Source organism: Ornithorhynchus anatinus, chromosome 13 (assembly GCF_004115215.2).
Source record: "Ornithorhynchus anatinus isolate Pmale09 chromosome 13, mOrnAna1.pri.v4, whole genome shotgun sequence".
Taxonomy (NCBI): domain Eukaryota; kingdom Metazoa; phylum Chordata; class Mammalia; order Monotremata; family Ornithorhynchidae; genus Ornithorhynchus; species Ornithorhynchus anatinus.
In genome coordinates this window covers 1,654,011-1,681,145 of record NC_041740.1, presented here as the reverse complement: position 1 = coordinate 1,681,145, position 27,135 = coordinate 1,654,011, and the positions used below count along the sequence as shown (strand labels likewise).

Sequence of the window (27,135 nt, the reverse complement as noted above, 5' to 3'; positions counted from 1 at the left end):
CGGGCCCGACGGGACTGGACCTGGGCCAGCCCTGCACCAAGGCCAGCGGTTTCCATGGTCACGGGGAATGTTTGGCCACCGGAGAGGGGAGCCAGCTGGCCCCGGGCCCCTCCTCCTCCTCTTTCCTCCTTCTTTCGCGCGGGGGGCGGGGATGGGCGGGGGGAGGGAAGGGTCTGGGTGGGGGGTGGAAAGGGGAAGGGAGGGGGGAGGGAAGGGGAAAGGAGGGGGAAGGGAAGGGGAAGGGAGGGGGGAGGGAAGGGGAAGGGGGGGAGGGAAGGGAAGGGGAAACCCCACCTCCAGCCCCGCCTCCATAGCGCATGCTCAGTCTCCACAGAACCGGCCCCGCCCCCCGCAGGCCCGCCTCCACTGCGCATGCCCAGCCTCCTCCGCGCAGGCCCCGCCCCCCTCGGGCCCACCTCCACGGCGCATGCCCAGCCCCCAGAGACGGTCCTTCAAAGCCCCGCCCCGCGAAGCCCCGCCCCCTCAGGCCTCGCTCACCAATCCCCGCGCGCGGGCTCACGTCAATCACTAAGCTCCGCCCCTCACTCCCCGCCCACTAGACCCCCGCCCCGTAGGCGCCTCGCTAATCCCCTCCCCATTGGTCCACGTCACTCGCTAAAGCCCCGCCCACGACAGACCCCGCCCCGTAGGCTGACGTCATTCGCTAAGCCCCGCCCCTCTGACCGGCTCCCTCCCGCCTCTGCCCCCGCCAGCTGCGGGCTCTTTCCAGCCTCAGTTTCCCGCAGCCTCAGTTTCCCCGCCCGGAGCCCCCTGGCGGGAGGGCAGGTAAGTGCAGCCGGGGGGAGGGGGGACACGCACGCACACTCACACCCACACTCCGGCCGGCCCTCTTACGATAATAATGTTGGTATTTGTGGAGCGCTTACTCTGTGCCGAGCACTGTTCTGAGCGCCGGGGGAGATCCAGGGTCATGGGGTCGCCCCACGGGAGGCTCCCAGTCTTCATCCCCATTTTCCAGATGAGGTCACTGAGGCCCAGAGAAGTGAAGTGACTCGCCCACGGTCACCCAGCTGACAAGTGGCAGAGCCGGGATTCGAACCCAGGACCTCGGACTCCCAAGCCCGGGCTCTTTCCACGGAGCCACGCTGCTTCCCTAATTGCCGCGGTGCACATTCCAAGCGCTCAGTACAGTGCTCTGCGCACCCTGAGCGCGCAGTAAATACCACTGAATGAATGCATGATTATTATTATTACTGCGCGCTCAGGGTGCGCAGAGCACTGTACTGGACGCTTGGGAGAGGACCGGCCGACACTAAGCGGGCACACTGTGAGAAGCGACCTGGCTTCGGGGTAAGAGCGTGGCTCGGTGGAGGGAGCCCGGGCTGGGGAGTCAGAGGTCATGGGTTCAGATCCCGGCTCTGCCGCTTGTCAGCTGGGTGACCTTGGGCAAGTCACTTCACTTCTCTGGGCCTCACTTACCCCATCTGGAAAATGGGGATGAAGACGGAGAGCCCCACGGGGGACAACCTGATGACCCTGTATCCTCCCCAGCGCTTAGAACAGTGCTTTGCACATAGTAAGCGCTCAACGAATGCCGTCATTATTATTCTCTGGGCCTCAGTGACCTCATCTGGAAAATGGGGATTAAAAACTGGGAGCCCCCACGGGGGACAACCTGATCACCTTGCGTCCTCCCCCGGGCCTAGAACAGTGCTCGGCACGTAGGAGGCACTTAACTGTTATTAAAAGCCAGGCTTGGGAGTCAGCGGTCGCGGGTTCTAATTCGGCCACGATGGCATTGGTCGAGCGCTTCCTATGTGGCGGGGACTGGCCCTGGTCATCCTCATCCCCTGCTCCCCTCTCCAAGGAGGCCAGTTCTACCCCGACAGGGAAAAAATGGAAACTGGAGCCTAAGACCACCAGCTGCGGGGGGGAACACCACCGGCTCAGGGCACGTGGCTCTGGCCTCACTGCCGTTCACTCTTCTCTGGGCCCAAAGAGCCTAGAGGGGGCCTTAGGTGGTGCCACCGGGTGAGGCACTGAGGGAGGGGGCAGAGGCCGGGGCCCTGGGGGGGCAGGGGTGGAGGCCGGGGTCCTGGGGAGAGGGATGGAGGCTGCGGTCTTGGGAGAGAGGGGTGAAGGCCGGGGTCTTGGGGGAAAGGGATGGAGGCTGGGGTGCTGGGGAGGGATGGAGGCCGGGGTCCTGGGAGAGAGGGATGGAGGTTGGGGTCTTGGGGGAGAGGGGTGGAGGCCGGGGTCTTAGGGGGAGGGGTGGAGGCCACGGTCTTGGAGGAGAGGGGCGGAAGCTGGGGTCCTGGGGGAGCGGGGTGGAGGCCAGGTCTTGGGGGAGAGGGGTGGAGGCTGGGGTCCTAGTGGAGAGGGTGGGAGGCCGGGGTCTTGGGGGAGAGGGATGGAGGCCGAGTTTCTAGGGGAGAGGGTTGGAGGCCGGGATCTTAGGGGAGGGGGCGGAGGCCAAAGTCTTGGGGGAGAGGGGTGGAGGCCGGGATCTTAGGGGAGAGGGGCGGAGGCCGGGATCTTAGGGGACAGGGGCGGAGGCCGGGGTCCTGGGGGGGAGGGGCGGAGGCCGGGGTCCTGAGGGGAGAAGGGTAGAGGCCGCAGTCTTGGGGGAGAAGGGCGGAGGCTGAGGTCCTGGAGTGAGAGGGGTGGAGGCCGGGATCCTGGGGGAAAGGGGTAGAGGCTGGGGTCCTGAGGGGAAAGGGGTAGAGGCCGGGGTCCTGAGGGGAGAAGGGAGGAGGCCGTAGTCATGGGGGAGAGGGGCAAAGGCCAGGGTCTTGAGGGGAGAAGGGCAGAGGCCGGGGCCTGTGGGAGAGGGGTGGAGGCCGGGGTCCTGAGGAGAAAGCGGTAGAGGCTGGGGTCCTACAGGAGGGGGCAGAGGCTGGGGTCCTGTGGGAGAGGGGTGAAGGCCGAGGTCCTGAAGGCAGAGGAATGGAGGCCGGGGCTCTGGGCGAGAGGGGGGGAGGCCGGGGTCCTTGCGGGGGGAGGCCGGGGCTCCGGGGGAGAGGGGCAGAGGCTGAGATCCAGGAGCGAGAGGGGCGGAGGCTGGGACCCTGGGGGAAAGAGGTAGAGGCTGGACTCCTGAGAGGAGAGGGACGGAGGCCGGGGTCCTGAGGGGAGAGGAATGGAGGCCGGGGTTCTGGGGGAGAGGGGCAGAGGCCGGGGTCCTGAGGGGAGAGGGGCGGAGGCCAGGGTCCTGAGGGGAGAAGGGCGAAGGCCAAGGTCCTGGAACGAGAGGGGCGGAGGCCGGGACCCCGGGGGAAAGAGGTAGAGGCCGGGTCCTGAGAGGAGAGGGACGGAGGCCGGGGACCTGAGGGAGAGGAATGGAGGCCGGGGTCCTAGAGGAGAGGGGCGGAGGCCGGGGTCCCTAGGGGAGAAGGGCGAAGGCCGAGGTCCTGGAAGGAGAGGGGCGGAGGCCGGGACCCCGGGGGAAAGAGGTAGAGTCTGGGGTCCCGAGAGGAGAGGGATGGAGGCCGGGCCTCCGGGGGAGAGGAGCGGAGGCCGGGGTGGTGAGGGGAGAGGGGCGGAGGGAAAGAGATGGGGCGAGAAGTTTCCTGGCAGGACTCCCTGCTCCCCGGCCACAGGCTCCCGCAGGAAAGGGAAGGGCCGCCTTCAGCTTCCTCCCCTGGGGCCGGGACCGGCCTCCGGCCTCCACGGAAGCACCTCCGGCCCCGAGCCTCCCCCGCGTGTGACCGTAGCGCGTGCCTCAGTGGCGAGAGCCAGGGCTTGGGTGTCACAGGTCATGGGTTCTAATCCCGGCTCCAGCCGGGTGACGGTGGGCAAGTGACCTCACTTCTCTGAGCCTCAGTGACCTCATCTGGAAAATGGGGACCGCGATCCCCATGTGGGACAACCTGATTACCTTGTATTCCCCCCCCCCGGCGCTTAGAACAGTGCTTCGCACATAGTAAGCGCTTAACAAATGCCATCTTTATCATTATTACCCCAGCCCTTAGAACAGCGCTTGACACATAGTAAGCGCTTAACAGACACCATAAGAGTAATCATTCATTCATTCATCCGTATTTATTGAGCGCTCACTGTGTGCAGGATACCGTACTGAGCGCTCGGGAGAGGACAATACACAGAATTAGTGACGCATTCCCTCAACGAGCTGAAGGTCTAGAGGGGAGACCGACGTTCATAAAAATAAATCGCTATAAATAAGAATATCTGCCCGGTCCTCTTTCTCCGCCCAAGCCAAGAATCGAAAGTCGACCGTCACGACTGCACTCTTGGGCCCGTGGGAAATAATTATAAGGATTACGGTAACTTTTGAGCGCCAACTCTGTGCCCGGCACTGGGCTAGAGACAAGACGATCAGCCGGGGACGCAGTCCCCGTCCCACGTGGGGCTCACGGTCGAACTAGGAGGGAGACGAGGGATCATGTGTAAGGATTATGAGAATTACGGTACCTTTTAAGGGCTAACTTAGTGCCTGTGTGAAATAATTATAAGAATTACGGTACCTCTTAAGCACTAAACTCTGTGCCCGGCACTGGGCTAGAGACTAGACGATCAGCCGGGGACCCAGTCCCCGTCCCACGTGGGGCTCACGGTCGAACTAGGAGGGGGAACAGGGATCGATTTCCCCATTTTAATAATAACGATGGCATTTGTGAAGCGCTTACTACGTGCCAAGCACTGTTCCAAGCGCTGGGGGGGGACACAAGGTCATCGGGTGGTCCCCCGTGGGGCTCCCGGTCTTCATCCCCATTTGACGGATGAGGTCACTGAGGCCCAGAGAAGTGAAGTGACCGGGCCCAAAGTCCCACAGCTGACAAGCGGGATTCGAACCCGTGACCTCTGACTCCCGAGCCCGGGCTCTTTCCACTGAGCCACGCTGCCGCTCCATTTCACAGAGGAGGAAACCGAGGCACAGAGAAGCGACCCGGCCAAGGCCGCCCAGCAAGCCGAGCCACGGAGCCGGGATTAGAACCCAGGTCCTCTGCCTCCCAGAACCTATCATCCTCACTGTACTAAGCAACGTGGCTCAGTGGAAAAGAGCCTGGGCTTTGGAGGCAGAGGTCATGAGTTCGACTCCCGGCTCTGCCACTTGTCAGCCGGGGGACCGTGGGCGAGTCGCTTCGCTTCTCTGGGCCTCAGTGACCTCATCTGTCAAATGGGGATGAACTGGGAGCCTCCCGTGGGACGACCCGATGACCCCGGATCTCCCCCGGCGCTTAGAACAGTGCTCGGCCCAGAGTAGGCGCTTAACAGATACCGACATTATTAACCAGACGCCTTCCCTGCCCACGACCCGCTCGCCTCTCCCTTCCCCGAAACGCTGTGACCTCAAGGGCTTTAGGCGGGTGCTTTGCACACAGTAAGCGTTCAGTAGATACCACGGAGGACAATCGCGAGGCTATTTGTTAAGCGCTGACTAGGTTCCAAGCTCCGTGAGCCTCGGGCTCCCACCCCGGCACCCACGCTGCGGCCCGAGGTGGGTTTCCCGGAGAGACCCTGGGGGTCGGGGAGGGTCCCTGGTTCATTCAGTCGTATTTGTTGAGCGCTTACTATGTGCAGAGCACTGTACTAAGCGCTCGGAATGGAGAAATCGGTCCCCTGACCCCTCCCCAAGGGGCGTCCAGAGCAGCTTCACGGCCTGCCCTCCGCCCACTGACGGGAAGCGCTTGCCTCGGTCTAACCCCGCTCCCTCCCGCTGCAGCTCTCGTCCCGCTTCCTCTCGAGGGGGGTGGGAGGAGGGCGAGAGGGGGAGGGGATGGAGGGGAGGCGCAATTGCACATTCCAAGTGCTTAGTACAGTGCTCTGCGTAGAGTAATAATAACGTTGGTATTTGTTAAGCGCTTACTCTGTGCCGAGCACCGTTCTAAGCGCTGGGGGAGACACAGGGGAATGAGGTGGCCCCACGTGGGGCTCCCAGCCTTCATCCCCATTTGACAGATGAGGTCACTGAGGCCCAGAGGAGCGAAAGGACTCGCCCAGGGTCACACAGCGGACGCGGGGTAGAGGGGGATTAGAACCCAGGACCTTTGGACAGCTAGGCCCCGGGCTTGGAGCAGGGTAAGCGCTCAGTAAATACGAATTGGATGAATGAAGGAATGACTGAATGAAAGGTGTCAGGGTGCGGCACAGTGTGCAAGGCGTTGGGGGAGGGGCCTGCGGGGTCACGTGGCCGGGGGGGGGAAAATGTGGTGATCACGTGGCCGGTGTCGACGGGCGGGGGGTCGGAGGCGTCTGGTTTCCATGGAGAGTCTGGTTTCCATGGAGACGGGCCACAGGGGGCGGGGCTGGGGGCGGTCACGTGTCCATCGTCGGGGGGCGGGGCCGTGGCGATCACGTGGGCAGGGCGGGGCCGTGGGGTCACGTGGCCGGCGTCGGAGGGCGGGGCCTGGGGGCGGGGTCGGAGGCGTCTGGTTTCCATGGAGCCGGAGGGCGGGGCCTGTGGTGATCGCGTGATCAGGGGCGGGGCCAGGGACGTCTGGTTTCCATGGAGCCGGGGGGCGGGGCCTGTGGTGATCACGCGATCGAAGGGAGGTGTGATCGCGTGGTCAGCGTCGGGGCGGGGCCGGAGACGTCTGGTTTCCACGGAGCCGGGGGGCGGGGCCTGCGCTCATCACGTGGCCCGTGTTTGGGGGCGAGGTCTTCGTGGGGGCGTGGCTAGCGTGGTCACGTGCCCGGTGGTGGTCACGGCCGGACACGTGACTGGGGGCGGGGCCGGAGGAATCTCATTCGTCGGAATCGAGGGGGCGGAGTCAGGAGAGGGGCGGGGTCGGTGAGTGGGCGGGGCTCTGGGGGGAGGGGCTGTTGGGCCCACGTGGTCCGGCGGCCGCCGCGCCTGCGTGGGAGCGTCTCGGTCCGGCCGGGCGAGGTAAGGGGGGCGAGCGGAGGGGGCGGGGGGTGGGCAGTGGACACGCACGCGCGCCCCCGTGTGTCCACAGGGAGGCCTGCGGCCGTGTCCACGCACATGCACCCAGGTGGGTCCACGGACACGCACGCGGCTTTGTACACACACACACGCACACAGGTGGGTCCACGGGCAGGCACGCGGCTTGGTACACACACACACACAGGTGGGTCCACACACACAGGTAATAATAATAATAATGCTGGTATTTGTTAAGCGCCTCCTATGTGCCGAGCACCGTTCTAAGCGCTGGGGGAGACACGGGGTGAACCGGTCGCCCCACGTGAGGCTCACAGTCTTCATCCCCACTTTCCAGATGAGGGAACTGAGGCCCGGAGAAGTGAAGTGACTCGCCCGCAGTCACACAGCCGGCAAGGGGCAGAGCCGGGAGTCGAACCCACGACCTCCGACTCCTAAGCCTGTGCTCTTTCCACTGAGCCACGCCGGGGTGCCTCCTCCCCTTCCTCCAGGGCCATCAGGGTCCACGGACACGCACACAGGTGGGGGTCCGCGGGCTGGCACGCGGCTTTAATAACGTTGGTATTTGTTAAGCGCTTCCTGTGGGCCGAGCACCGTTCGAAGCGCTGGGGGAGACACCGGGGGATCAGGTGGTCCCACGTGAGGCGCCCAGTCAATCCCCATTTGACAGATGAGGGAACTGAGGCCCAGTGACGGTCACCCAGCTGACAAGTGGCAGAGGCGGGATTCGAACTCATGACCCCCGCCTCCCGAGCCCGGCCTCTTGCCACGGAGCCACGCCGCTTCTCTAAAAATGAGGCTTTTCGAGGGGGCACCCGGATTTGCACCGGGGACCTCTTGATCTGCGGTCAGATGCTCTACCCCCGAGCTAGACCCCCGACCTTAAGCTTTGTACACACGCACGCAGGTGGGTCCACAGACACGCACGCGGGCGTGTCCACACACACGTCCACAGCTGGGTCCACACACACACGCGCACAGGCGGGTCCACGGGCAGGCACGCAGCCGCGTCCACACGCACACAGGCGGGTCCACCGGGAGGCACGCAACCGTGTCCACGGACACGCACGCAACCGTGTCCACATACGCGCACACAGGTGGGTCCACGGGCCGACATGGAGCGGTGTCCACACACGTGCGCACACAGGCGTGTACACGCACACCCCCGGGCAGGCAGGGGCGTGTACAACCTCTTCGCCTGCTCCCTGGGCCGGGCGCCCCCGGTCTTCCAAGGAGAGCCGGGAAGCGAATCCACAGTCCCGATCCCACCCCCGGAGGCGGGTCGACCCCGAGAACGGCCTCCTGGAGGCAGGACCCGGGGGGGGGGGGGGCGGAGGGGAAACGACCCCCTCCGTCCTCCCCCCTGCAGAGAGGGGAGCGGGGAGAGCCCGGGCATCGCGGGGTCCCGGGTTCTGATCCCGCCCCTCGTCTGCCGCGGGACCTCGGGCGAGTCGCTCGGCTTCCCCTCGGCGGCCTCGTCTGGGAAACGGGGATGGAGGCCGCGAGCCCCACGTGGGACGGGGACCGGGACCGACCCCGGCGGCTCGCACCCGCCCCGGCGCGGAGTACGGCGCCCGGCACCTGGTGAGCGCTTAAGAGATGGAATCGGTAGGATTATTATAATTAGCATTATCACCATGGCTCCGCTGAGCCTCCCCTCCTCCTCCCGTCAGGTCAGTCAGGGAGGTGACGCATCCCGGCAGGGACGCCGGGTCGGCCGGGCCTCGCCCCGTCCCCCCCCTCCTCCTCCTCCGGGCGTCTTGGACGTCCCGATCGATGGATGGATCGATCGAATTTCCCATAAACGGAGCAGTCTGTCCCGTTATTTGTATTAGCGTCCGCTTCCTCCCCGGCCTCGGGACCGCGAGCTCGTTCCGTGCGGAGGTTGTGTCTGCTTAATCACAATCGCGTTGGTATCTGTTAAGCGCTCGCTATGTGCCGAGCACCGTTCTGAGCGCTGGGGGAGATACGGGGCAATCGGGGTGGCCCCCGTGGGGCTCCCCGTTAATCCCCATTTTCCGGATGAGGTCGCCGAGGCCCAGAGCATCTCATCCCGGCCCCCGCCACTCGTCTGCCGGGCGACCTGGGGCCGGAGGCTTGGCTCGCCTCGGTTCCCTCGTCCGGAGAGCCCCGTGTGGGACAGGGACCGAGTCCAACCCGCCGAGCTTGGATCTCTCCCGGCGTCTAGTACGGCGCCCGGCGCGTGGTAAGCGCTTAACGAACAGGGAGCCCCGGGGTGACCTCGAAGAGGAGGGAGGAGGGCGGCGGGAGGGAGCGGGCGTGGAGTAGCCCATCGTGGGGCTGCGGTTATAACTCCCTCATAGCGTCCTCTCCCGAGCGCTCGGTACGGTGCTCCGCACATAGTAATAATAATGTCGGTATCTGTTAAGCGCCTACTCGGCGCCGAGCACCGTCCTAAGCGCCGGGGGAGATAACGGGCTCATCGGGTCGTCGCCCGGGAGGCTCCCGGTTAATCCCCCTCTTCCAGATGAGGTCACTGAGGCACCGAGAGTCAGTGGTCATGAGTCCGAGCCCCGGCTCGGCCACTCGTCAGCCGGGTGACCGTGGGCGAGTCGCTTCACTTCTCTGGGCCTCGGTGACCTCATCTGGAAAATGGGGTTGAAGACCGGGAGCCGCCCGGGGGGCGACCCGATGACCCCGGATCTCCCCCGGCGCTTAGAACGGCGCTCGGCGCGTAGGAAGCGCTTAACGAATACCAACATTATCATTATCGTTATTATTACCCTCTGCCTGCCGGGTGACCTGGGGCGGGGTGGCGTCGCTTCTCCCGGCCTCAGTTTCCTCCTCTCTCAAATGGGGGTCGATGGGCGTGAGCCCCCCGATGACCCCGCATCAACCGCAGCGCTCGGCGCATAGTGAGCGCCTGACAGCAGCGTGGCTCAGTGGCAAGAGCCCGGGCTTTGGCGTCAGAGGTCGTGAGTTCGAATCCCCGCTCGGCCCCTCGTCAGCCGCGGGGCCGTGGGCGAGTCACTTCACTGGGCCTCGGTGACCTCATCTGGAAAATGGGGTTGAAGACCGGGAGCCGCCCGGGGGACGACCCGATGACCCCGGATCTCCCCCGGCGCTTAGAACGGCGCTCGGCGCGTAGTGAGCGCTTCGCAGATACCAACATCGGCAGCTAATTGTCGTTCTTACTCTCAGGTCGGCTCTCCCGTCCCCGCCAGGCCGGCCCCCCTCCGGGACGGAGCCCACCCGCCGCGGGACCCTCGGCGTGGGGCGGCGGCCCGGGATCTCCGGGAATTAAAGGTGATTCGTCCGACGGCGTTTAGCGGGCGCTTACGCTGGGCGGGGGACCGCGGATCTCTCGGGGGGGTCGCGGGTTCGAGGCCGGGGGTGGGGGGGACCCCCGGCCCGGGGCCGGTGTGGACGGGGCGCTTCCCGCAGGCAGCGCGCCGCCGCCGATGTGCGCCCCCGAGGAGATGGCGCTGCTGCGGCTGGAGGAGGCCTTCTCCGCCTCCCTGGCCCGCGTCGACACCCTCCTCCTCCGGCCTCTCCTGGAGGCGGGTGAGTCGATGGATGGGATCCGCCGGACGAGGGAGGAGCGGCCGGGAGGCCCGGGGTCCTGGGTTCCGATCCCGGCTCCGCCCCCCCCCGTCCGGGTCCTCTCGCTCCCCGGCGCCTCGGTTCCCTCGCCCGTAAACGGGGACGGAGCCCGTCGCCCCCCCCCCCGCGGGACCCGGTGTCCGCCCCGGCGCCGAGCGCGTAGTAAACGCCCGACGGAGAAGCGGCCCGGGCTTGGGGGGGGGGGTGGGTCGGAGGTCGCGGGTTCGGATCCCGGCCCCGCCGCTTAGCTGCGGGACCGTGGGCGAGTCGCTTCGCTTCTCTGGGCCTCGGCTCCCTCGTCGGGAAAACGGGGATGAAGTCCGGGAGCCCCACGGGGGACAGTCTGATCACCTCGTATCCCCCCGGCGCTTAGAACGGTGCTCGGCCCGTAGTAAGCGCCTAACAGATCCCGACGTGATCGTCGACGGATACCGCCGTCGTGCGGGACGGCGATCGGGTCCAACCCGATGGGCCCCCACCTGCTCCGGGGCTTGGAACGGGGCTCGGCACGTAGGAAGCGCTCGACGGATGCCGCCGTTATTTACGGAGCGCTCACCGGGTGCAGAGCTCGCAGAGCGCGATCCGGCCGCGGGAAGAGACGCTCCCTCCCCGCCGACGGGCTCACGGTGGAGGAGCGAGAAGCGGCGGGGGCCCGGTGGCGGGAGGCCGGGCTCGGGAGGCCTCTATCCACCGCGGCGCCTAGCGCGGCGCCTGGAACCTGATAAGCGCCTGACGGATACTTGATCACCACTGACGGGAGCCCGAGCGCCCCGGGCGGCGGGGAGGAGTCGGGTCGGGGGGTGGCGTCCGGCGAGGTCCGGCCCCTCGTCCCCGGGGGCTCCGGGGGGCTCATCCGGCCCCGCCCGGGTCTCTCCCAGGGTCCCGCCTGGCAGACGTCGGATCTGAAGCCGGTCTGGGTGGAGGACGCCCCCCCGGCCGACGGCCCGGACCCGACAGGTCAGCGGCCCTGGGCCGGACCCCCCCCCCCCCCCCCGAACCGGGACCCGGGAGGGCCGGGTCCCGATCCCGGCTCCGCCCCTCGTCCGCCGGGCGACCCGGGCGGTCCGCTTCGCATTCTCCGGGCCTCGGTTCCTCTAAGATGGGGAGGGAGGCCGGGAGCCCCCCGTGCGATGGGGACCGGCGCTCGGTACGGTGCCCGGCGCCTAGCCAGGGCTCGACGAACAGCCCGGTTATTATTATCGACGATCCTCGTCGTCCCGCCCGGATCCTCTGCCAGCCCTCCCCGTCTCCTCCCCGGCGGCTCTTCCCGCCCGAGGAGCAGCGTGGCTTAAGGGGTGGAGCCCGGCCCCGGGAGTCGGAGGTCGTGGGTTCCAATAATACTCACGTCGGTCTCCGTTAAGCGCTCGCTCGGTGCCGAGCACCGTTCTAAGCGCCGGGGGGGATCCGGGGGTCATCGGGTCGTCCCACGGGAGGCTCCCGGTCCTCATCCCCCTCTGACAGACGAGGTCACCGAGGCCCAGAGAGGCGAAGCGACTGGCCCGCGGTCACACGGCTGACGGCCGAGCCGGGAGTCGAACCCGTGACCTCCGACTCCCCAGCCCGGGCTCTCCCGGCTCTGCCGCTCGTCAGCATCTGTCAGATGGGGAGGAAGACGGCGAGCCCCACGTGGGACCACCCGGTGACCCCGGATCTCCCCCGGCGCTTGGAACGGCGCTCGGCACCCAGTGGAAAGAGCCCGGGCTTTGGAGTCGGGGGTCGTGAGTTCGAATCCCGGCTCTGCCACCTGTCAGCCGGGTGAACCCGCGGGGGAGTCGCCTTCACTTCTCTGGGCCTCAGTTCCCCTCCTCTGTGAATGGGGATGAAGAACCGGGAGCCCCACGTGGGACGACCCGATTCCCCCGTGTCTCCCCCAGCGCTTAGAACGGTGCTCTGCACATAGTAAGCGCTTAACAAATACCAACATATTATTAAGCAATAATACAACATTATTACAATTATTATGCCGCTGGGCCTCAGTTCCCTCCTCTGTCAAATGGGGAAAAGGACCGTGAGCCCCTCGTGGGACCACCTGATGACGTCGTATCCCCCCCAGTGCTTAGACGGTGCTGGGCCAACATAGTAAGGGCTTAACAAATGCTGTCATCATCATCATCATTATATTATTATTAATAATTATTGTTATCATCATCCCCCGTTCGATCCCCCTCCGCAGTTTCCAGGCCGCAGATCGTCACCGCGGAGGGCGACTTCTTCCCGTCCGCCAAGGAGCCTCAGTCAAGGGTGAGTTGAGGGTGGGGGGGCTCGGCGCCCCGGATTCCCGTCGTCCCTCCTTCCGAAAGCGCGGCTCAGTGGCGAGAGCCCGGGCCGGGGAGTCGGAGGTGGTGGGTTCGAATCCCGAGCTGGGTGACCTCGGGCGAGTCACTTCGCTCCTCTGGGCCTCGGTTCCCTCGTCCGGAAAAGGGGGACGAAGACCGTGAGCCCCTCGGCGGGGGGGGCGACCTGATCACCTCGTATCCTCCCCAGCTCTTAGAACGGCGCGTCGCACCTCGTAAGCGCTGAATGATAACGTCGGTATCCGTTAAGCGCTTCCTACGCGCAGAGCACCGTTCTAAGCGCCGGGGGAGATCCGGGGTCACCGGGCGGCCCCCCGTGAGGCTCCCGGTTAATCCCCATTTGACAGATGAGGGAACTGAGGCCCAGAGGAGTGACTCGCCCCGGTCCCACGGCTGCCGGGGGGCGGAGCGGGGATTCGAACCCACGGCCTCCGACTCCCAAGCCCGGGCTCCGGCCGCTGAGCCGCGCTGCTTAAATACCACCATCGTCATCCCCTTCCGTCCCTCCCGGCGGACGCCACGGCCGAGCGGAGAGAGCCGGGGTGGGGGTCGGGGGCCCGGGGGCCCTCAGAAAACACGATCCGTCCCTCCGCTCCTCCCGGGCCTCAGTTTCCTCATCCGGAAAGCGGGGCTCGAACGCCCCTCCTCCCTCCGCCTGAGACCGAGAGGCCCCCGGGGGGGACGGGGAGGGCGTCCGGCGCCGGACGGACCCCGGGCGTTTTAACGGTGACGGCGCTCGGGAGGCGCCCACCACGTGCCGAGCGAGAAGCAGCCCGGCGGAGCGGACGGAGCCCGGGGTGGGCGTCCGGGGGACCTGGGTTCTGATCCCCGCCCCCCCGCTAGTCGCTCCCCTCCTCTCGGCCTCAGTTCCCTCCTCTGGGAAAGGGGGGCGGAGACCGGGAGCTCCAACCACACGTGCCTGGGTCCACCCCAGCGCCTGGCACAGTGCCCGGCACGTAGTAAGCGCCCGCATTGTACTTGCCGAGCGCTTAGTCGGGTGCCCCGCGCACAGTAGGCGCTCAGTAAATACGATCGAATACCAGAGTCGTCCTCGCTGCCGACTTGTCCGTCCCAGGCGCTTAGTCCGGTGCTCCGCACGTGGTGAGCGCTCGATCAACACCGCTGAATCGGTATCGCCGCCGCGTGGATCAGGGCCCGCGTCCAACCCGATCGAATCCACGCCGGCGTTCGGTCCGGTGACCGGCACGTAGCGAGCGCTTCACGGATCCCGCGGTTCTCGTCATCACGCGTTCCGTTAAGCGCTTCACCCGGTGCCAAGCGTTGCGCGGGACGGGCGGGGACCGCGTCCAACCCGATGAGCTCTCGCGTCTCCCCCCGGCCCCCGGCCCCGGGCCCCGGGCGGCGCGTCGCCCGGCCCCGGCGGCCTCTCGTCTCGATCATTTCCGTACGGGCCCCGGCCCGCCGCGCGCTGACCCCGGCAGGCGCTGTGGCGGTGGAAACTGAGGCAGGCGGTGCGGCAGGCCCTGGACGGGCGGCGGGACTCCCCCCTGGCCGGGGGGCCGGGCCGGGCCGCGGAGGACCCCCCGGCCGACCGCTCCTGCGTCCACACCTTCCGCGCCGGCGGCCGATTCCAGCACGCGACCTACGACGGCGAGTGGCGCGCGGGGAAGCCCCACGGCAAGTGAGTGGCGGCCGGACGGCGTTCGGGCGGACGCTCGCTCGCTCGCGGGAACCTCCCCGCCGGGGTCTCACCCGCTGAGCCCGGATCTCCCCCGGTGCTCAGAACGGCGCCCGGCGCGTGGTGAGCGCTCACCGGACCCCGTCAGTACCGCCATCATCATTGATTATTAAGCGCCTGACGAGGAGCCGCGCCGGCTCGCTGGCGAGAGCCCGGGCCGGGGAGTCCCAGGTCGTGGGTTCGAATGCCGGCTCCGCCCGTCAGCTGGGTGACCGCGGGCGAGCGGCTTCACTTCTCTGGGCCTCCGTTCCCTCGTCTGTAAAATGGGGGTGAAGACTGGGAGCCTCCCGTGGGACCACCCGACGACCCCCCCCCCCCCGCCTCCCCCCCCCCCGGCGCTCAGAACGGTGCGCGGCACCTAGTGAGCGCTTAACGGATGCCAACGTTATTACGATCACCGATGCCGCTGTCGTTCTTATCGTCGTCAGCACTGGAGGGATCTAAGTTAGATGCCCGGGGGAGGTTGTCGGCCGGGTGGGTTGGGAAACCGGGGGGCGAGGGGCCCGGGGATGGTGGCGGGAGGCAGGGGGATGGACGGGTTGACCTTCCAGCCGGGGGTCTCTAGGGTCGGGGGGGATCAGTGACCTCCGGCGGCGGCCCCGGCCGCCCCTGAGGATCGCGGGGTCGGAAGGGGGCCGGGGGGGGGGGGGGACCCCCGGGAGGTCGTCGGGTCCATCCCCCTGCCTCCGGCCCTCCGGGGGCTTGTGTTGCAGGGGCGCCTTGATGTGGCCTGACGGTTCCAACCACGTGGGGGATTTCAAGGACGGCCTGGAGCACGGGTGAGGACACCCCGGGGGCTGGGGGGTGGACGGCCCGGGGGGCCGAGGCCGGCCGGGACGGGCGGGGGGAGAGAAGCGGCGTGGCGTAGGTCTAGATCCCCGGGCCTGGGGGGTCCAATCCCGCCTCCGCCGCACGTCTGCCGGGTGGCCTCGAGCCGCTCCCCTTCCCCGGGAAGCCGTGGCCTCCTCTGGAAAATCAGAATCAGGTCGGTATCTGTTGAGCGCTCCCTCTGCGCCGAGCACCGTTCTGAGCGCCGGGGGAGATAACGGGGGAATGAGGTGGTCCCCCGTGAGGCCCGCCGCCTTCGTCCCCATTTTCCGGAGGAGGTCACCGAGGCCCAGACGAGCGAAGCGACTCGCCCACAGTCACCCGGCCGACAAGCGGCGGAGCGGAGATTAGAACCCGTGACCTCCGACCCCCGAGCCTGGTGTGGGGCTGGGCCGGGGGGGGGCGACGAACAGACCGTCAGCTGGCTGTGGGCGGGGATGGCGTCCGTTGATTCCTCCGGTCGTATTTATCGAGCGCTCACCGGGGGCGGGGCGCCGTACTAAGCGCTCGGGGGGGTCCAGCGGGCCGACGAAGAGTGACATCCCCCGCCCGCGACGGGCCGGACGCCTGGACCGTCGTCTCCCGGCTCTCGTGTCGTCGGGCCGTCCTCTCCCCCCGGCGCCTCGTTCGCGGTCGGCGCGAGCCCGTCGTCGGGCGGGGATGGCCTCTCTCCGTTGCCCCATTGGCCATCCCGAGCGCTCGGGACAGCGCCCGGCGCCCCGTCGGCGCTCAGTAAATACCACCAGGATAGATAGGATCGAGAGAACGAGAGAAGAGCGCGGGCTTGGGAGTCGGAGGTCGTGGGTTCTGATCCCGGCTCCGGTCAGCTGTGTGACCGTGGGCGAGTCACTTCACTGCTCTGGGCCTCGGTGACCTCATCTGTGCAAATGGGAATTAAAACGATGTGAGCCCCAAGGGGGACAGTCCGATGACCCGGGAATGATAACGATGTTGGTATTTGTTAAGCGCTTACTAGGTGCAGAGCACTGTTCTGAGCGCTGGGGGAGATACAGGGGAAAGAGGTTGGTCGCACGTGAGGCTCCCGGTCCTCACCCCCATTTTCCAGATGAGGGAACCGAGGCCCGGAGAAGCGACTGGCCCACGGTCACCCAGCCGACAAGGGGCGGAGTCGGGATCGGAACCCACGCCCTCTGACTCCCAGGCCCGGGCTCTGGCCGCCGAGCCACGCGGCTTCTCCGTAGCTCCCCCGGGACGCTGCTCGGCACAGAGGAAGCGCTTCGGAAACACCCTCATCCTTGTTACCGTCAGCGTAACGACGATGACGAACGATCCCGGTGATGATCCCCTTAAATTAGCGCGACGGCGTCTTGTTCCGGTCGGCGCGTCTCCGCCGATGAGACCGCGAGCCCGACGTGGGGCGGGGAGGGCCCCTCTCTGTCCCCGAACGGCCCCTTCCAAGCGCTCCGTCCAGCGCTCCGCGCCGAGGAAGCGCTCAGTAGATACCGTCGAACGAACGGACACGACGGGAACCGGGCTGGGCCTCCCCCGCAGGTTCGGGATCCGCCTGATCCCGCACGGGACCGAAGACCGGTTCGACTGCTACAAGGGTCACTGGCGGGACGGCCGGATGGAGGGCTACGGCATCTGCGAGTGAGCGGCCCCCGGGGGCGACGGGCGGGGGGCGGGCGGGGGGGGGGGGGGCCGGGGACCCTCCCCGGGGCCGACGGCGCGTCCCTCGCCCCCCGGCCAGGTACGGCGACGGGCCGGTGTACAGGGGCTACTTCCGGGCCGGCCGGCGCCACGGCTTCGGCGTCCTGGAGAGCGCCCCGCCGGACGACGGCCCTTCCGCTACACCGGACACTGGGCCCACGACCGCAAGGACGGCTACGGCGTCTGGGACGACCGGCGCAGGTGCCCCGTCCCGGGTCCGGGGGCCGGGGGCCGGGGGCCGGGGTGGGGGAGGGCGGGCCGGCCCCGCCGCGGGCCTCGGTCTCCCCCTCGGGCCCGGGGGCCTGAAGCGGGGTCGCCTCGCCCCGGGGCCAGGGGGGAGCGCTACATCGGCACGTGGCGGGACGACCGGCGGCACGGCCAGGGCGTCGTCGTCACCCAGTCGGGCATCTGCTACCGGCGGACGTTCCACGCGGGCAAGATGGTGGTGAGCGGGCCCGCGGGCGCGCGGGCGGGCGGGCGGCCTCCTCCCCCGGGACCCCCACCCGGCTTACGCCCTTCCCTCCCCCGAGCGCCCGGCGAGCGCTCGGCAGCCGGGCCCCAGTGAACCGGCCGGGCCCATCCCACGGGTGACCCTCTGGACCCCCCCCTCCCCGGGAGGCGGCGGGGCGGCCTGGGAGTCGGGGGGGGGGGTCACGAGTTCTAATCCCGGGCTCCCCTCCCCCCCCCCCGGGCCGGTCACTTCGGCGCAGCGCTCCGCACCCGGGAGGCGCTCAGTAAATACGATCGGACGGATGGGTTTCCCTTCTCCGGGCCTCGGTGACCTCACCTGGCGAACGGGGCCGAAGACCGGGAGCCCCACGTGGGCCGGGGGGTCCCACCCCGGCCGCTTGGATCCGCCCCGGCGCTTAGTACACGGGGAGGGCTTAACGCGTACCGTCGTCACCGGTGTTGACGATGTTAATGCCGCTGTCGTTATCATGAGCCCGTATCTCCCCCAGCGCTTAGAACGGTGCCCGGCACGTCGTGAGCGCTTGACAGATGCCGTGGTCATCATTACTAACGGTATTAGCGTCATCGATACCGTTATTATTATGAGCCGGTATCTCCCCCAGCGCTCGGACGGGTGCCCGGCACGTCGTGAGCGCTTGACGGGTGCCGTTACTATCATCGTCGTGAACGGCGTCGTCGTTATCGATGCCGTTATCATTACGAGCCGGCGTCTCCCCCAGCGCTTAGAACGGTGCCCGGCACCCAGTAAGGGCTTAAATACCATAATCGCTATTACTATTATTTATTAGGAGCTTGCCTCCACCCCGGCGCTCAGTACAGCCACGGCTTAATAGATACCACCGTTCTTCTTCTAAAGCGCTCAGTCCGGGGCCGCGCACCCGGTGGGCGCTCGGCAGCGAAGCGGCGCGGCTCAGCGGCAGGAGCCCGGGCCCGAGGGTCGGCGGTCGTGGGTCCGAAGCCCGGCTCCGCCACGCGTCTGCTGCGTGACCTCGGGCGAGTCACTTCGCTTCTGTCGGTCGCCCCATCTGGAAAAACCGCGAGGCCCCACGTCGGACGATCCGATGACCCCCGTCTCTCCCCCGGCGCTTGGGACGGCGCTCGGCCCCCACTGAGCAGCGCGGCTCAGTGGCAAGAGCCCGGGCTTCGGAGTCAGAGGTCACGGGTTCGACTCCCGGCTCCGTCGCGCGTCAGCCGTGGGCGAGTCGCTTGGCTTCTCTGGGCCTCGGCGACCTCATCTGGAAAACGGGGATTAAGACCGGGGGCCTCGCGCGGGCCGACCCGACGACCCCGTGTCTACCCCGGCGCTTAGAACGGTGCTCCGCACGTAGTAAGCGCTTAACGGACACCGACGTTATTATTAGTAGTAAGCGCTTCCGATACGCCCTCATGGTCCTTCTTCTTCCGGTCGTATTTATCGAGCGCTCCCGCGATTTAAGACGGGGACGGCGTCCGACCCGACGAGCGTGTAACCGCCCCGGCGCGTGGTAGGCGCCTAAGGAAGACCGCGGTTATCATCGCCGTCGGCAGGAGGGCGCCGACCTACCCTCGCCGCCCCCCCCCCCCCCGCGCCGGGACCCCTCCTCACCCTTCGGTCGCCCCCCGCCCCGCAGGGCCCCGGCCTGCTGCTGACGGAGGACGACTCGCTCTACGAAGGAAGCTTCTCCGGGGACCTGGAGTTCGTGGGGAAGGTCAGGGGTCGCGGCGGGGGTCACCCCGGCCCGGCCGGACCCGAGCCTCCCCCCTCCCGCCCCCCCCCCCGTCTTCATCCAGTCGTTCAGTCCTGTTCAGTGAGCGCTTACTACGTGCAGAGCGCTGGCCCGGGCGCGCGGAACGGACGATCGGGCGCTCAGTACCGTTATCATCATCAATAGCGTTAGGATTATCAAGAGCTTGTCCGCCCCAGAGCTGAGAACGGTGCCTGGCACACAGTGAGCGCTTAACAGGTGCCATTATTATTAGTAGCCTTGATAGCGTTATTCATTCATTCGACAGCATTTATCGAGCGCCTACCATGTGCAGAGCACGGTACTGAGCGCTTGGGACGGACGAGCCGGCAACCGACAGAGACGGCCCCTGCCGTGCGACGGGCTTACGGTTAGGATCACGATGAGCTCGTCCCTCCCCCGGCGCTCAGAGCGGTGCCCGGCCCGTAGTAAGCGCTGCTTAACAAGTACCGTTATCGGTATCGACTATCGTCACGATTGCGGCGAGCTCGTCTCTCCCCCGCGCTCAGAACGGTGCCCGGCCCGTAGTAGGCGCTGACCAGATACCGTCGTCGTTAAATACGACGGGACGGGTTATTCTCCGTCACCGATCGCGGTCCCCTGCCCCCCCCCCCCCCCCCCGACTCGCGGGTGACCTCTGACCTCAGGGCAAGGTCACCTTCCCCAACGGCTTCACGCTGGAAGGCACCTTCGGCGGCAGGACGGGCGGCGGGCTGCAGACGCAGGGCGTCCTGGACACGGGCGGCCGCCCACCGGACGGGCGGTCCGTCGGCGGACGGTGAGGGGCCGACCCCGGGGGGGCCCGGGCGGCCGGGCGGGGCCGGACGGGCCGGGCCCCCGCCGACGGCGGCCGTCTCTCCCCGGGCCCCGCAGGCAGCTGGGGGAGGCCGAGTTCCCGGCGGAGACGCGCTGGCCGGGGGTCTTCGGCCCCTTCCGGGACTTCGTGCGGGCCGGGGCGCCGGCGGGCGCCGAGGAGGCCTGCATGGGCTTCCACGTCCGGAGCGCCGGGGAGCCGCCTCCGGCCGGACCGCGGAGGTCAGTCGGGGGGGGGGGGGGGCCGGGGCGGGCCGGGGGGCGGGCGTCCGCTCCGGCGGCCGACGCCCCGTCCCCTCCACCCCCGGCAGGACCCCTCCCGGCGACGAGGCGGCGGGGAGCATCGAGGACGTCCTGGCGGAGATCCCGCGGCACCGGGCCCCCGAGGAGCGGCTGCGGGACTACTTGCGCGGGGTGAGGCGACGGAGACCGTCGGGCTCACGGGCGAGGAGCGGCACGGCCCGGCGGGGAGAGCCCGGGCCCGGGGGGTCGCGGGTCCCCGTCCCGGCGCCGCCCCCCGGTCCCCTCCTCCGTAAAACGGGAAGAGGGCGAGCCCCCCCCCCCCGGGGGACGGGGACGGGCGCTCCGGCGCCCCGGGCCGGCCCCCGCCCCGGCGCTCAGCGCGGCGCCTCGGTCGGCAGGCGCTGCGGTCGTCGGTGCACCCGCTGGGCAAGCTGCTGGCCGCCCTGACGCTGGCCTTTCAGGCCACCTACTCCGGGGTGGGCGCCAACAAGCACCTGCTGGCCATGGCCCAGGGCGAGGTGAAGCACTGTGCCCGGCGCATCTGGGAGCTGTACCGGTGAGGAGGCGGCGGGGGGCCCGGCGCGGGCGGGGCGGGGCGGGGGCGCGCGTCCGGTCCCGGCCCCGGAGGCAGCGGCGGGTCTCGGCCTCCGTCGCCAGGGCTCTGCTGGGCCTCGCCCTGGAGCGGCAGGGCCGGACGGCGGAGGGGGCCCCCGAGGACCCCGAGGACGGGTGAGTGGGCGGCCGGCGAGGCCTCCTCTTCCTCCCCCCTGGGGGGGCCGCAACCCGGGGTTCCCCCCGATCCCCCCCACGCGCCGGATCCGCCGACCCCGGGCCCTCCGCCCCAACTCCCCGGTCCCGTGCCCGCTGACCTCCCCCCGTGCCCTTTGGCCCCCGACCCCCTGGATCCCGTTGCCCTCCGATCCCCCGGGCCCCCTGCCCCGTTCCCTCCGGCCCCCGTCCCCCTCCGGGTCCCGGACCCCCCGCCCCGCGCGCGCGGTGCCCCCTCGGACGGCGCTCCCGCCCCTCGGCCCCAGGGAGCGGCAGGCGCGCGGGCTGGTGCTGCCCCTGGTCCTGCCCCGCTTCCACCCCGACCTGTTCCTGCTGTACATGCTGCGCCACGAGCGCGAGGACGGCCTCTACGGGCGGGGCATCGCCCACCTCAGCCTCTTCCCCGACACCCGGCTCCTCCGGTTCCTCCACGTCCAGAAGTGAGCCCCGGGGGGCGCGGGCGGAGGGACGGACGGGGAGGCGGCGGGCCCGGCCCGCCCCCGGGGTGACCGACGTCCCTTTTCAGACGCCTGTGGCCCCTCAAGGACCTCACCCTGACCACCGATCAGGTGAGGGCGGGGGGCGGGCCACGGTTTTCCCTTCCTCGCTCCGGGCCAGCCCCTTGGCCTCTCGGGGCCTCGGTTCCCTCGTCTCTAAAACGGGACCCGGGACCGTGAGTCCCTCGTGGGGACCCCCCCCCCCCCCCCCCCGGCGCTCGGCACGGCGCCCGGCCCACGGGGAGCGCCCGACGGCCGCCGTGCGACGGTTCGACGCCTCGGTGGCTTCCGGCGGGCTCGTCCGGGGCGGGGGCGCCCGAGGGGTCTCCCTGGGGCCCGTGGGTCAGGGTTGGGGGGGCCCCCCGGCCCGGTCTGCCTTGCAGAGACGCTCCCTCGTCAGAGACGAGTGCTTCCTCTCGGCCACCGAGTGTCTGCAGAAGATGATGTGAGTCTCGGGGGGCCCCCGGGCGGCCTCTACGGGGGTCCCGGCGGGCTGGGCCCAGACGGCGGCGGGAGAGGGGGCCGGGCCCCCGGCGAGTGGCCGGGGGTGGGGGGGGGCGGGATCCGAGCTACCGTTGATAACGATAACGTCGGTATTCGTTAGGCGCTTACTCCGTGCGGAGCGCCGTTCCGAGCGCCGGGGGAGATCCGGGCTCATCGGGTCGTCCCCCGTGAGGCTCACGGTCCGGATCCCCGTTTTCCAGATGAGGGAACTGAGGCGCCGGGAGGCGAAGCGACTCGCCCACGGTCGCGCGCCCGACGGGCGGCGGGGCCGGGATTCGGACCCGCGACCTCCGACGCCCGAGCCCGCGCTCTTTCCCCTGAGCTGCGGGATTGGCCCACGTGGGGCTCGCCGTTTTCATCCCCGTGGAGTCTGCGAAGCGCCGGCCGGGGGCCGAGCACCGTCCCAAGCGCCGGGGGGGGAGGTATCGAGGTGACGGGGTCGGCCCAGGCGGGGCTCCCGGTCTCCGCCCCCGTTTCACGGACCGGGGAACCGAGGCGCGGGGAGGCGAGGCGGCCGGGCCGAGGTCACACGGCAGACGAGGGGCGGAGCGGAGACGGTTCCTGCATTATACTTCCCAGGCGCCCGGTACGGCGCCGCGCGGCGGCCGCGTGGCTTAGGGCGGGTCGCGCCGCTTCCTCCGGGCCTCGGTTGCTCCATCCGTAAAGTGGGGGTGAAGCCCGCGCGCCCCGCGGGGGGACAACCCGATCGCCTCCTATCCACCCCAGCGCTCAGAACGGTGCCCTGCGCGCGTAGCAGGCGCTTGGCGAACGGCAACATTACCGTCGTTGCAATGCTCCGCACACAGTAAGCGCCCGGTAGATATCGATCGAGTGAACGCGTCGGAAAGACAGGCGGGACTTCCCGGTTGGCCATTTGGATTCGAGAAGCGGCGCGGCTCAGGGGAGGGAGCCCGGGCTTGGGGGTCGGAGGTCACGGGTTCGAATCCCAGCTCCACCGCCCGTCAGCTGGGTGACTGCGGGGGAGCCGCTTCACCTCTCCGGGCCTCGGCGACCTCATCTGTCAAATGGGGGCGAAGGCCGTGTAGACGACCCGATGACCCCGGATCTCCCCCGGCGCTCAGTAAGCGCTTAACGAACACCGACGGTATTAGTATGTATTGAGTGCAGGGCACCGCGCCGAGCACTGGGAGGGGACCAAACAGCCACAGAGAGACGAATTCCCGAATCCAAAAGGGCCCTCGGGTTCGGCTCGGGGCGGGGGACGGGGGACGGGGGACGGGGCAGGGGCCGAAACCGTCCGCCGCCCCCCGGCAGCGCCACGGTGGACCCGCGGGAGAAGCTGGACATCCTGGAGGAGACGTACGGCGAGATCGAGGCCACCGTCTCCCGCGTCCTGGGCCGCGACCACAAGCTGCCCATGGACGACCTGCTGCCCCTGCTCATCTACGTGGTGTCGCGGGCCAGGTAGCGCCCGGCGGGGCGGGGGTCTGGGGGGGTTGGGGGGGGGGGACCGGAGGGACCGGACGGACCCCGGCGGCCTCCCGCCGCCTCCTTTCCCCAGGATCCAGCACCTGGGGGCCGAGATCCACCTCATCAGGGACATGATGGACCCCGTCCACCAAGGGGGGATGTTCGACTTCCTGCTGACGGCCCTGGAGGTGAGCGGGGGGGGGGCGGAGGGGGCGGGGGGGGACGGGGACGGGGGTCCGGCCCGCCCCCTTTAACGGCTCCTCTCTCCCCCCCGCCCAACTCTGCCAGTCGTGTTACGAGCACATCCAGAGGGAAGACATGCGCCTCCATCGCGCGCCCGCCCTGACGAGCCCGCGGGGCTCCCGGTAGCCCCCGGCCGGGAGCGGGGGTCCGGCCCCGGGGGGCTCCCCGGCAGACCCCCCTTGTCCACGCCCTCCCTCCCCGGCGCGTCCGGGCCGGCGGGAGGCGCCCGCCCCGGCCCGCGGGCCTCAATAAACGGCTCTGCCGCCGCCGCCGGGTCTCCGCCGTGCTTTGCCCTCGGGGAGGCGGGCGGGCGTCGCCCCTCGGGCCGAAAACGGAGGGGGTTCTCGGCCCCGGGGGCGAGAAGGCGACCCCCGGGCCTCGTCCGTCGCTCCGCGGCATCGGCCGAGCGCCCGGGAGAGGACGCGGCGCGGCCCGGCGGGGAGAGCCCGGGCCCTCCGCCGACTCGCTCGGCTTCTCCGGGCCCCCTCGGTTCCCTCACCCGTCGAACGGGGATCGCCGAGCGCCCGGCCCATGGTGAGCGCCCGACGGATACCGTGATTATCACAACGGCGCCCCCGGTCCACCCGTTGGGAAACGGGCCTCGTCCCCGTCTTCCGGACGAGGGAACCGAGGCCCAGGGAAACGCAGCGACTCGCCCGGAGTCACGCGGCGGAGCGGGAGCCCCGACCCCGTCCGACCCCGTCCGACCCCGTCCGACCCCGTCCGGACCCCGTCCGGACCCCGTCCGGACCCCGTCCGGACCCCGGCGCTTAGAACGGCGCCGGACACGCGGGACGCGCTCGACCGACGCCGCACGTTCTTATTACGGTACAGCGGAACCGGGAGTCGCGTCCCCCGCCGTCGGGGGCCCGTCGCCGTCTCTCCCCTCCCGCCGGCCCGTCCCCGGGGCCTCGGTCAGCCGGGCCAGCAGCTCCCGGGGGGACGGCGGGGGGACGGCCAGCTCGGCCTCCAGCCCGCGGAAGTCCTCGTCGGCCAGCAGCGAGGCCAGGACGGCGGCGATGCGGTCCAGGTCGAAGGCCGCGTGCGCGGGGCCGGGGAGGGCGGCGGGCGGGCGCAGCCGGGCCTCGGCGACGGTCCGGAGGAAGCGGTAGAACTCCAGGTAGTCGATCCCCGCGCAGGCCTTCAGGATCAGCTGCGGGAGGGGGACGGCCGTGGCCTCCTCGCCCCCGTCCCGGCCCCCCGGCCCCCCGCCCCGTCCGCCGCACCTGGCAGTGGCGAGGCCAGTCGTCCATGGCGTCCCGCCACTGGGCCACCTCGCGCTGGACGTCCCCCAGCTGGGCCTGCAGGAAGCTCCACACGCCGGCCACGTTGCCTCCGTTGACCCAGTTGTGGTTGATGGAGATGGTGTCGTCCTGCGGAGGGGCCGGGCTCGAGCCGCGCGCCCCCGGCCCCCGCCCCCCCCCCCCCCCCGCCGGGGCGGACGGCGCCTACCAGGTTGTACACCTGATGGTGCCAGCCGCTGGGGACGAACACCACCTCCCCGGCCTCCTGGATCACCTCCAGGGGAGGGGGGGCGGGGGCGGCGGCCGTGGCGTCGAAGGGCAGGCGGCCGTGGCCGTCGCGCAGGAGGTCCTCCCGGCCCGGCGGGAAGAGCAGCCACCGCTTCCTCCCGCAGACGTTGGCGGACCAGCTGAAGGAGCGGAACACGTCCGCGTGGAAGGGCGTCCTGCGGGGCCGAGCGGGCGGGGGGGGGCCGGTCGGGGTGCGCCCGGGGGGGGCCGGGGGGCGGGGGCCGGGCCGGGGGGGCGGGGAGGGACCCGTCGAGCGCCCGCTCCGGCCCGCCCGGGGCTCGCGCTCTCCGTCCCCGTTCTCCGGGGGCCCGGATTAGAACCCGCGGCCTCGTGACTCCCGGGCCCGGTTTCTCAAGCAGCGGCGTGCGAGGAGCCCGGGCCTGGGAGTCAGGGGTTGTGGGTTCTAATCCCCACTCCGCCCCTTGGGGCAAGTCACTTGGCTTCTCTGGGCCTCGGTGACCTCATCTGTCAAAAGGGCACGAAGACGGGGAGCCCCACGGGGGACCACCCCATGACCCCGCATCCCCCCCCCCCCCGCCCCGGGCGCTTAGAACGGCGCTCGGCGGACACCGACGTTATCGCCGTGTGACCGTGGGCAACTCACGTAACTCCTCCGGGCCTCGGTTCCCTCGTCCGGAGAAGGGGGACGGAGACCGCGAGCCCCGCGGGGGACCGCCCACCCCGTGACCCCGCGTCTCCCCCGCGCCGGGCGCCCGGTGAGCGCTCGACAGAGACCGGCGGCGTACGCGGCGTCGCCGGGCCCTGCCGAGCGCTTAAGGGACGGTTATCCTAAGGGGGGGGGGGGGGGGGGGCGGGGGGACCGCGGGGGGGAGGGGGGGCGCCTGACCAGGACCCCCGGGGCCCCATGTAGACGAAGCGGTAGTCGTCGGCCCCGCGCGCGTCGCAGTACTCGTTGAGCCAGTCGGACGAGAAGTGGACGGGGGTGGTGTAGGCCTCGTGCCGGGGGAAGCTCCTGGCGCCGGAAAGGGACGCGCGTCACGGGCCGGGGCCGCCGGGGGTCCGGCCCGGCTGGCCCGGACCCACCCGCCGGCTCCGTCGGACGCGCCCCGGGCGCCCGGCCCACCTGGTCATGTGCCAGTCTTTGAGGTAGAGGCAGCCCCGCGGGGAGGCGTACCCGCGGCGGATGTGCTCCGTCCAGTAGGCGAGGTAGTCCCGCAGGGGCATGCGCTCCTTGGGGTTGGCGTCGAATTCCCGGGCGTCGCAGTCGGCCACGGGCACCACGGCGTCCCCTGCAACGGCCGGGCCGTCGCCGGACCTCGGGATCGGAACCCGGGACCCCCTCCGCCCCCCGCCCCCCCCCCCCCGGGGCGGGGACCCACCGAAACGGCGCAGCAGGTAGTCGAAGTCGGGCCTGCCGTCGGCCGTCACCCAGCGCCGCCGGCTGCCCCAGCCCTCGGTGAAGTCGGCGGAGAAGAGGCAGGGGAGGTTGGGGAGCAGGTACCCGCGGAAGAAGTCCCAGTAGCCGAACGTCCCGGCCTCCGCGATGAAGTCCACCGCGCCCCGGGTCCGCCGGCCGCCCATCCGCGCCGGGGACGAGCCGGGCCGGACCCTGGACGAGGAGGAGGACGAGGAGGAGGAGGAGGAGGAGGAGGAGGAGGAGGAGGAGGAGGAGGAGGAGGAGGAGGGCCGTGGAGGATGACTCCCGGGGAGGGACGGGAGGGATGTCAAAGCCCGTGGGGAGGAGGAGGAGGAGGAGGAGGAAGGAAGAGGAGGGTGGCAAATCCTGAAGGGTGGCAGGGCTGTGTTGGACGCCGAGCTCCCGGGGAGGAGGGCGGAGGCTCGTGGAGGACGTCGCCCGGGGAGGGATGGGAGGGATGTCAAAGCTCGTGGAGAGGAGGAGGGAAGAGGAGGACGGGGCGGGGATGTGGAGGACGCCAAACCTCCAGGGCAGGAGGGCGGAGGAGGAGGGCTGTGGAGGACGCCTCCTGGGGAGAAAGAGGGAAGGATGTGAGGGATGTCAAAGCTCGTGGAGGAGGAGGAGGAGGAGGGACGAGGAGGACGGCAAATGC

General features: G+C 69.5%; 2 protein-coding genes across 3 annotated transcripts; one reads left to right on the top strand and one right to left on the bottom strand.

Moving 5' to 3' along the window:
* Positions 1-692: 692 nt before the first annotated feature.
* On the top strand, positions 693-23,711 carry ALS2CL (ALS2 C-terminal like; the record flags this gene model as incomplete). Its single annotated transcript, XM_029078072.1, is given in 21 exon segments — positions 693-786; positions 9,986-10,090; positions 12,561-12,628; positions 14,124-14,323; positions 15,094-15,159; positions 16,721-16,819; positions 16,920-16,996; positions 16,999-17,080; positions 17,213-17,324; positions 18,961-19,038; positions 19,722-19,852; positions 19,948-20,109; positions 20,199-20,301; positions 20,529-20,686; positions 20,788-20,859; positions 21,165-21,338; positions 21,425-21,467; positions 21,779-21,840; positions 23,175-23,324; positions 23,422-23,518; positions 23,619-23,711. Coding segments are annotated over 21 exon segments (2,214 nt in total), but the record flags the coding sequence as incomplete, so codon positions are not given.
* Positions 23,712-24,369: 658 nt separating this feature from the next.
* On the bottom strand, positions 24,370-26,712 carry JMJD4 (jumonji domain containing 4). Of its 2 annotated transcripts, none has more exons than XM_029078274.2 (6): positions 26,446-26,712; positions 26,190-26,355; positions 25,953-26,078; positions 25,026-25,260; positions 24,800-24,946; positions 24,370-24,726 (listed from the first exon to the last, which is right to left on the bottom strand). In XM_029078274.2, exons 1-6 carry the CDS (start codon positions 26,645-26,647, stop codon positions 24,397-24,399), a joined length of 1,206 nt encoding a protein of 401 aa, XP_028934107.1. In that variant the 5' UTR covers positions 26,648-26,712; the 3' UTR covers positions 24,370-24,396. The 2 variants fall into 2 exon arrangements, with proteins under 2 accessions (XP_028934107.1, XP_039769935.1); XM_039914001.1 differs by having other exon boundaries at positions 26,241-26,355.
* Positions 26,713-27,135: the final 423 nt, after the last annotated feature.

Bases quoted from the DNA above. Each gene is read 5' to 3' on its own strand.
- JMJD4 (XM_029078274.2), bottom strand. From the start codon at position 26,647: ATGGGCGGCCGGCGGACCCGGGGCGCGGTGGACTTCATCGCGGAGGCC. The intron at 26,356-26,445 runs GTGGGTCCCCGC...CGGCCGTTGCAG, and splicing joins CTACCTGCTGCGCCGTTTCG to GGGACGCCGTGGTGCCCGTG. The intron at 25,261-25,952 runs GTCAGGCGCCCC...TCGGCCCCGCAG, and splicing joins ATGGGGCCCCGGGGGTCCTG to GACGCCCTTCCACGCGGACG.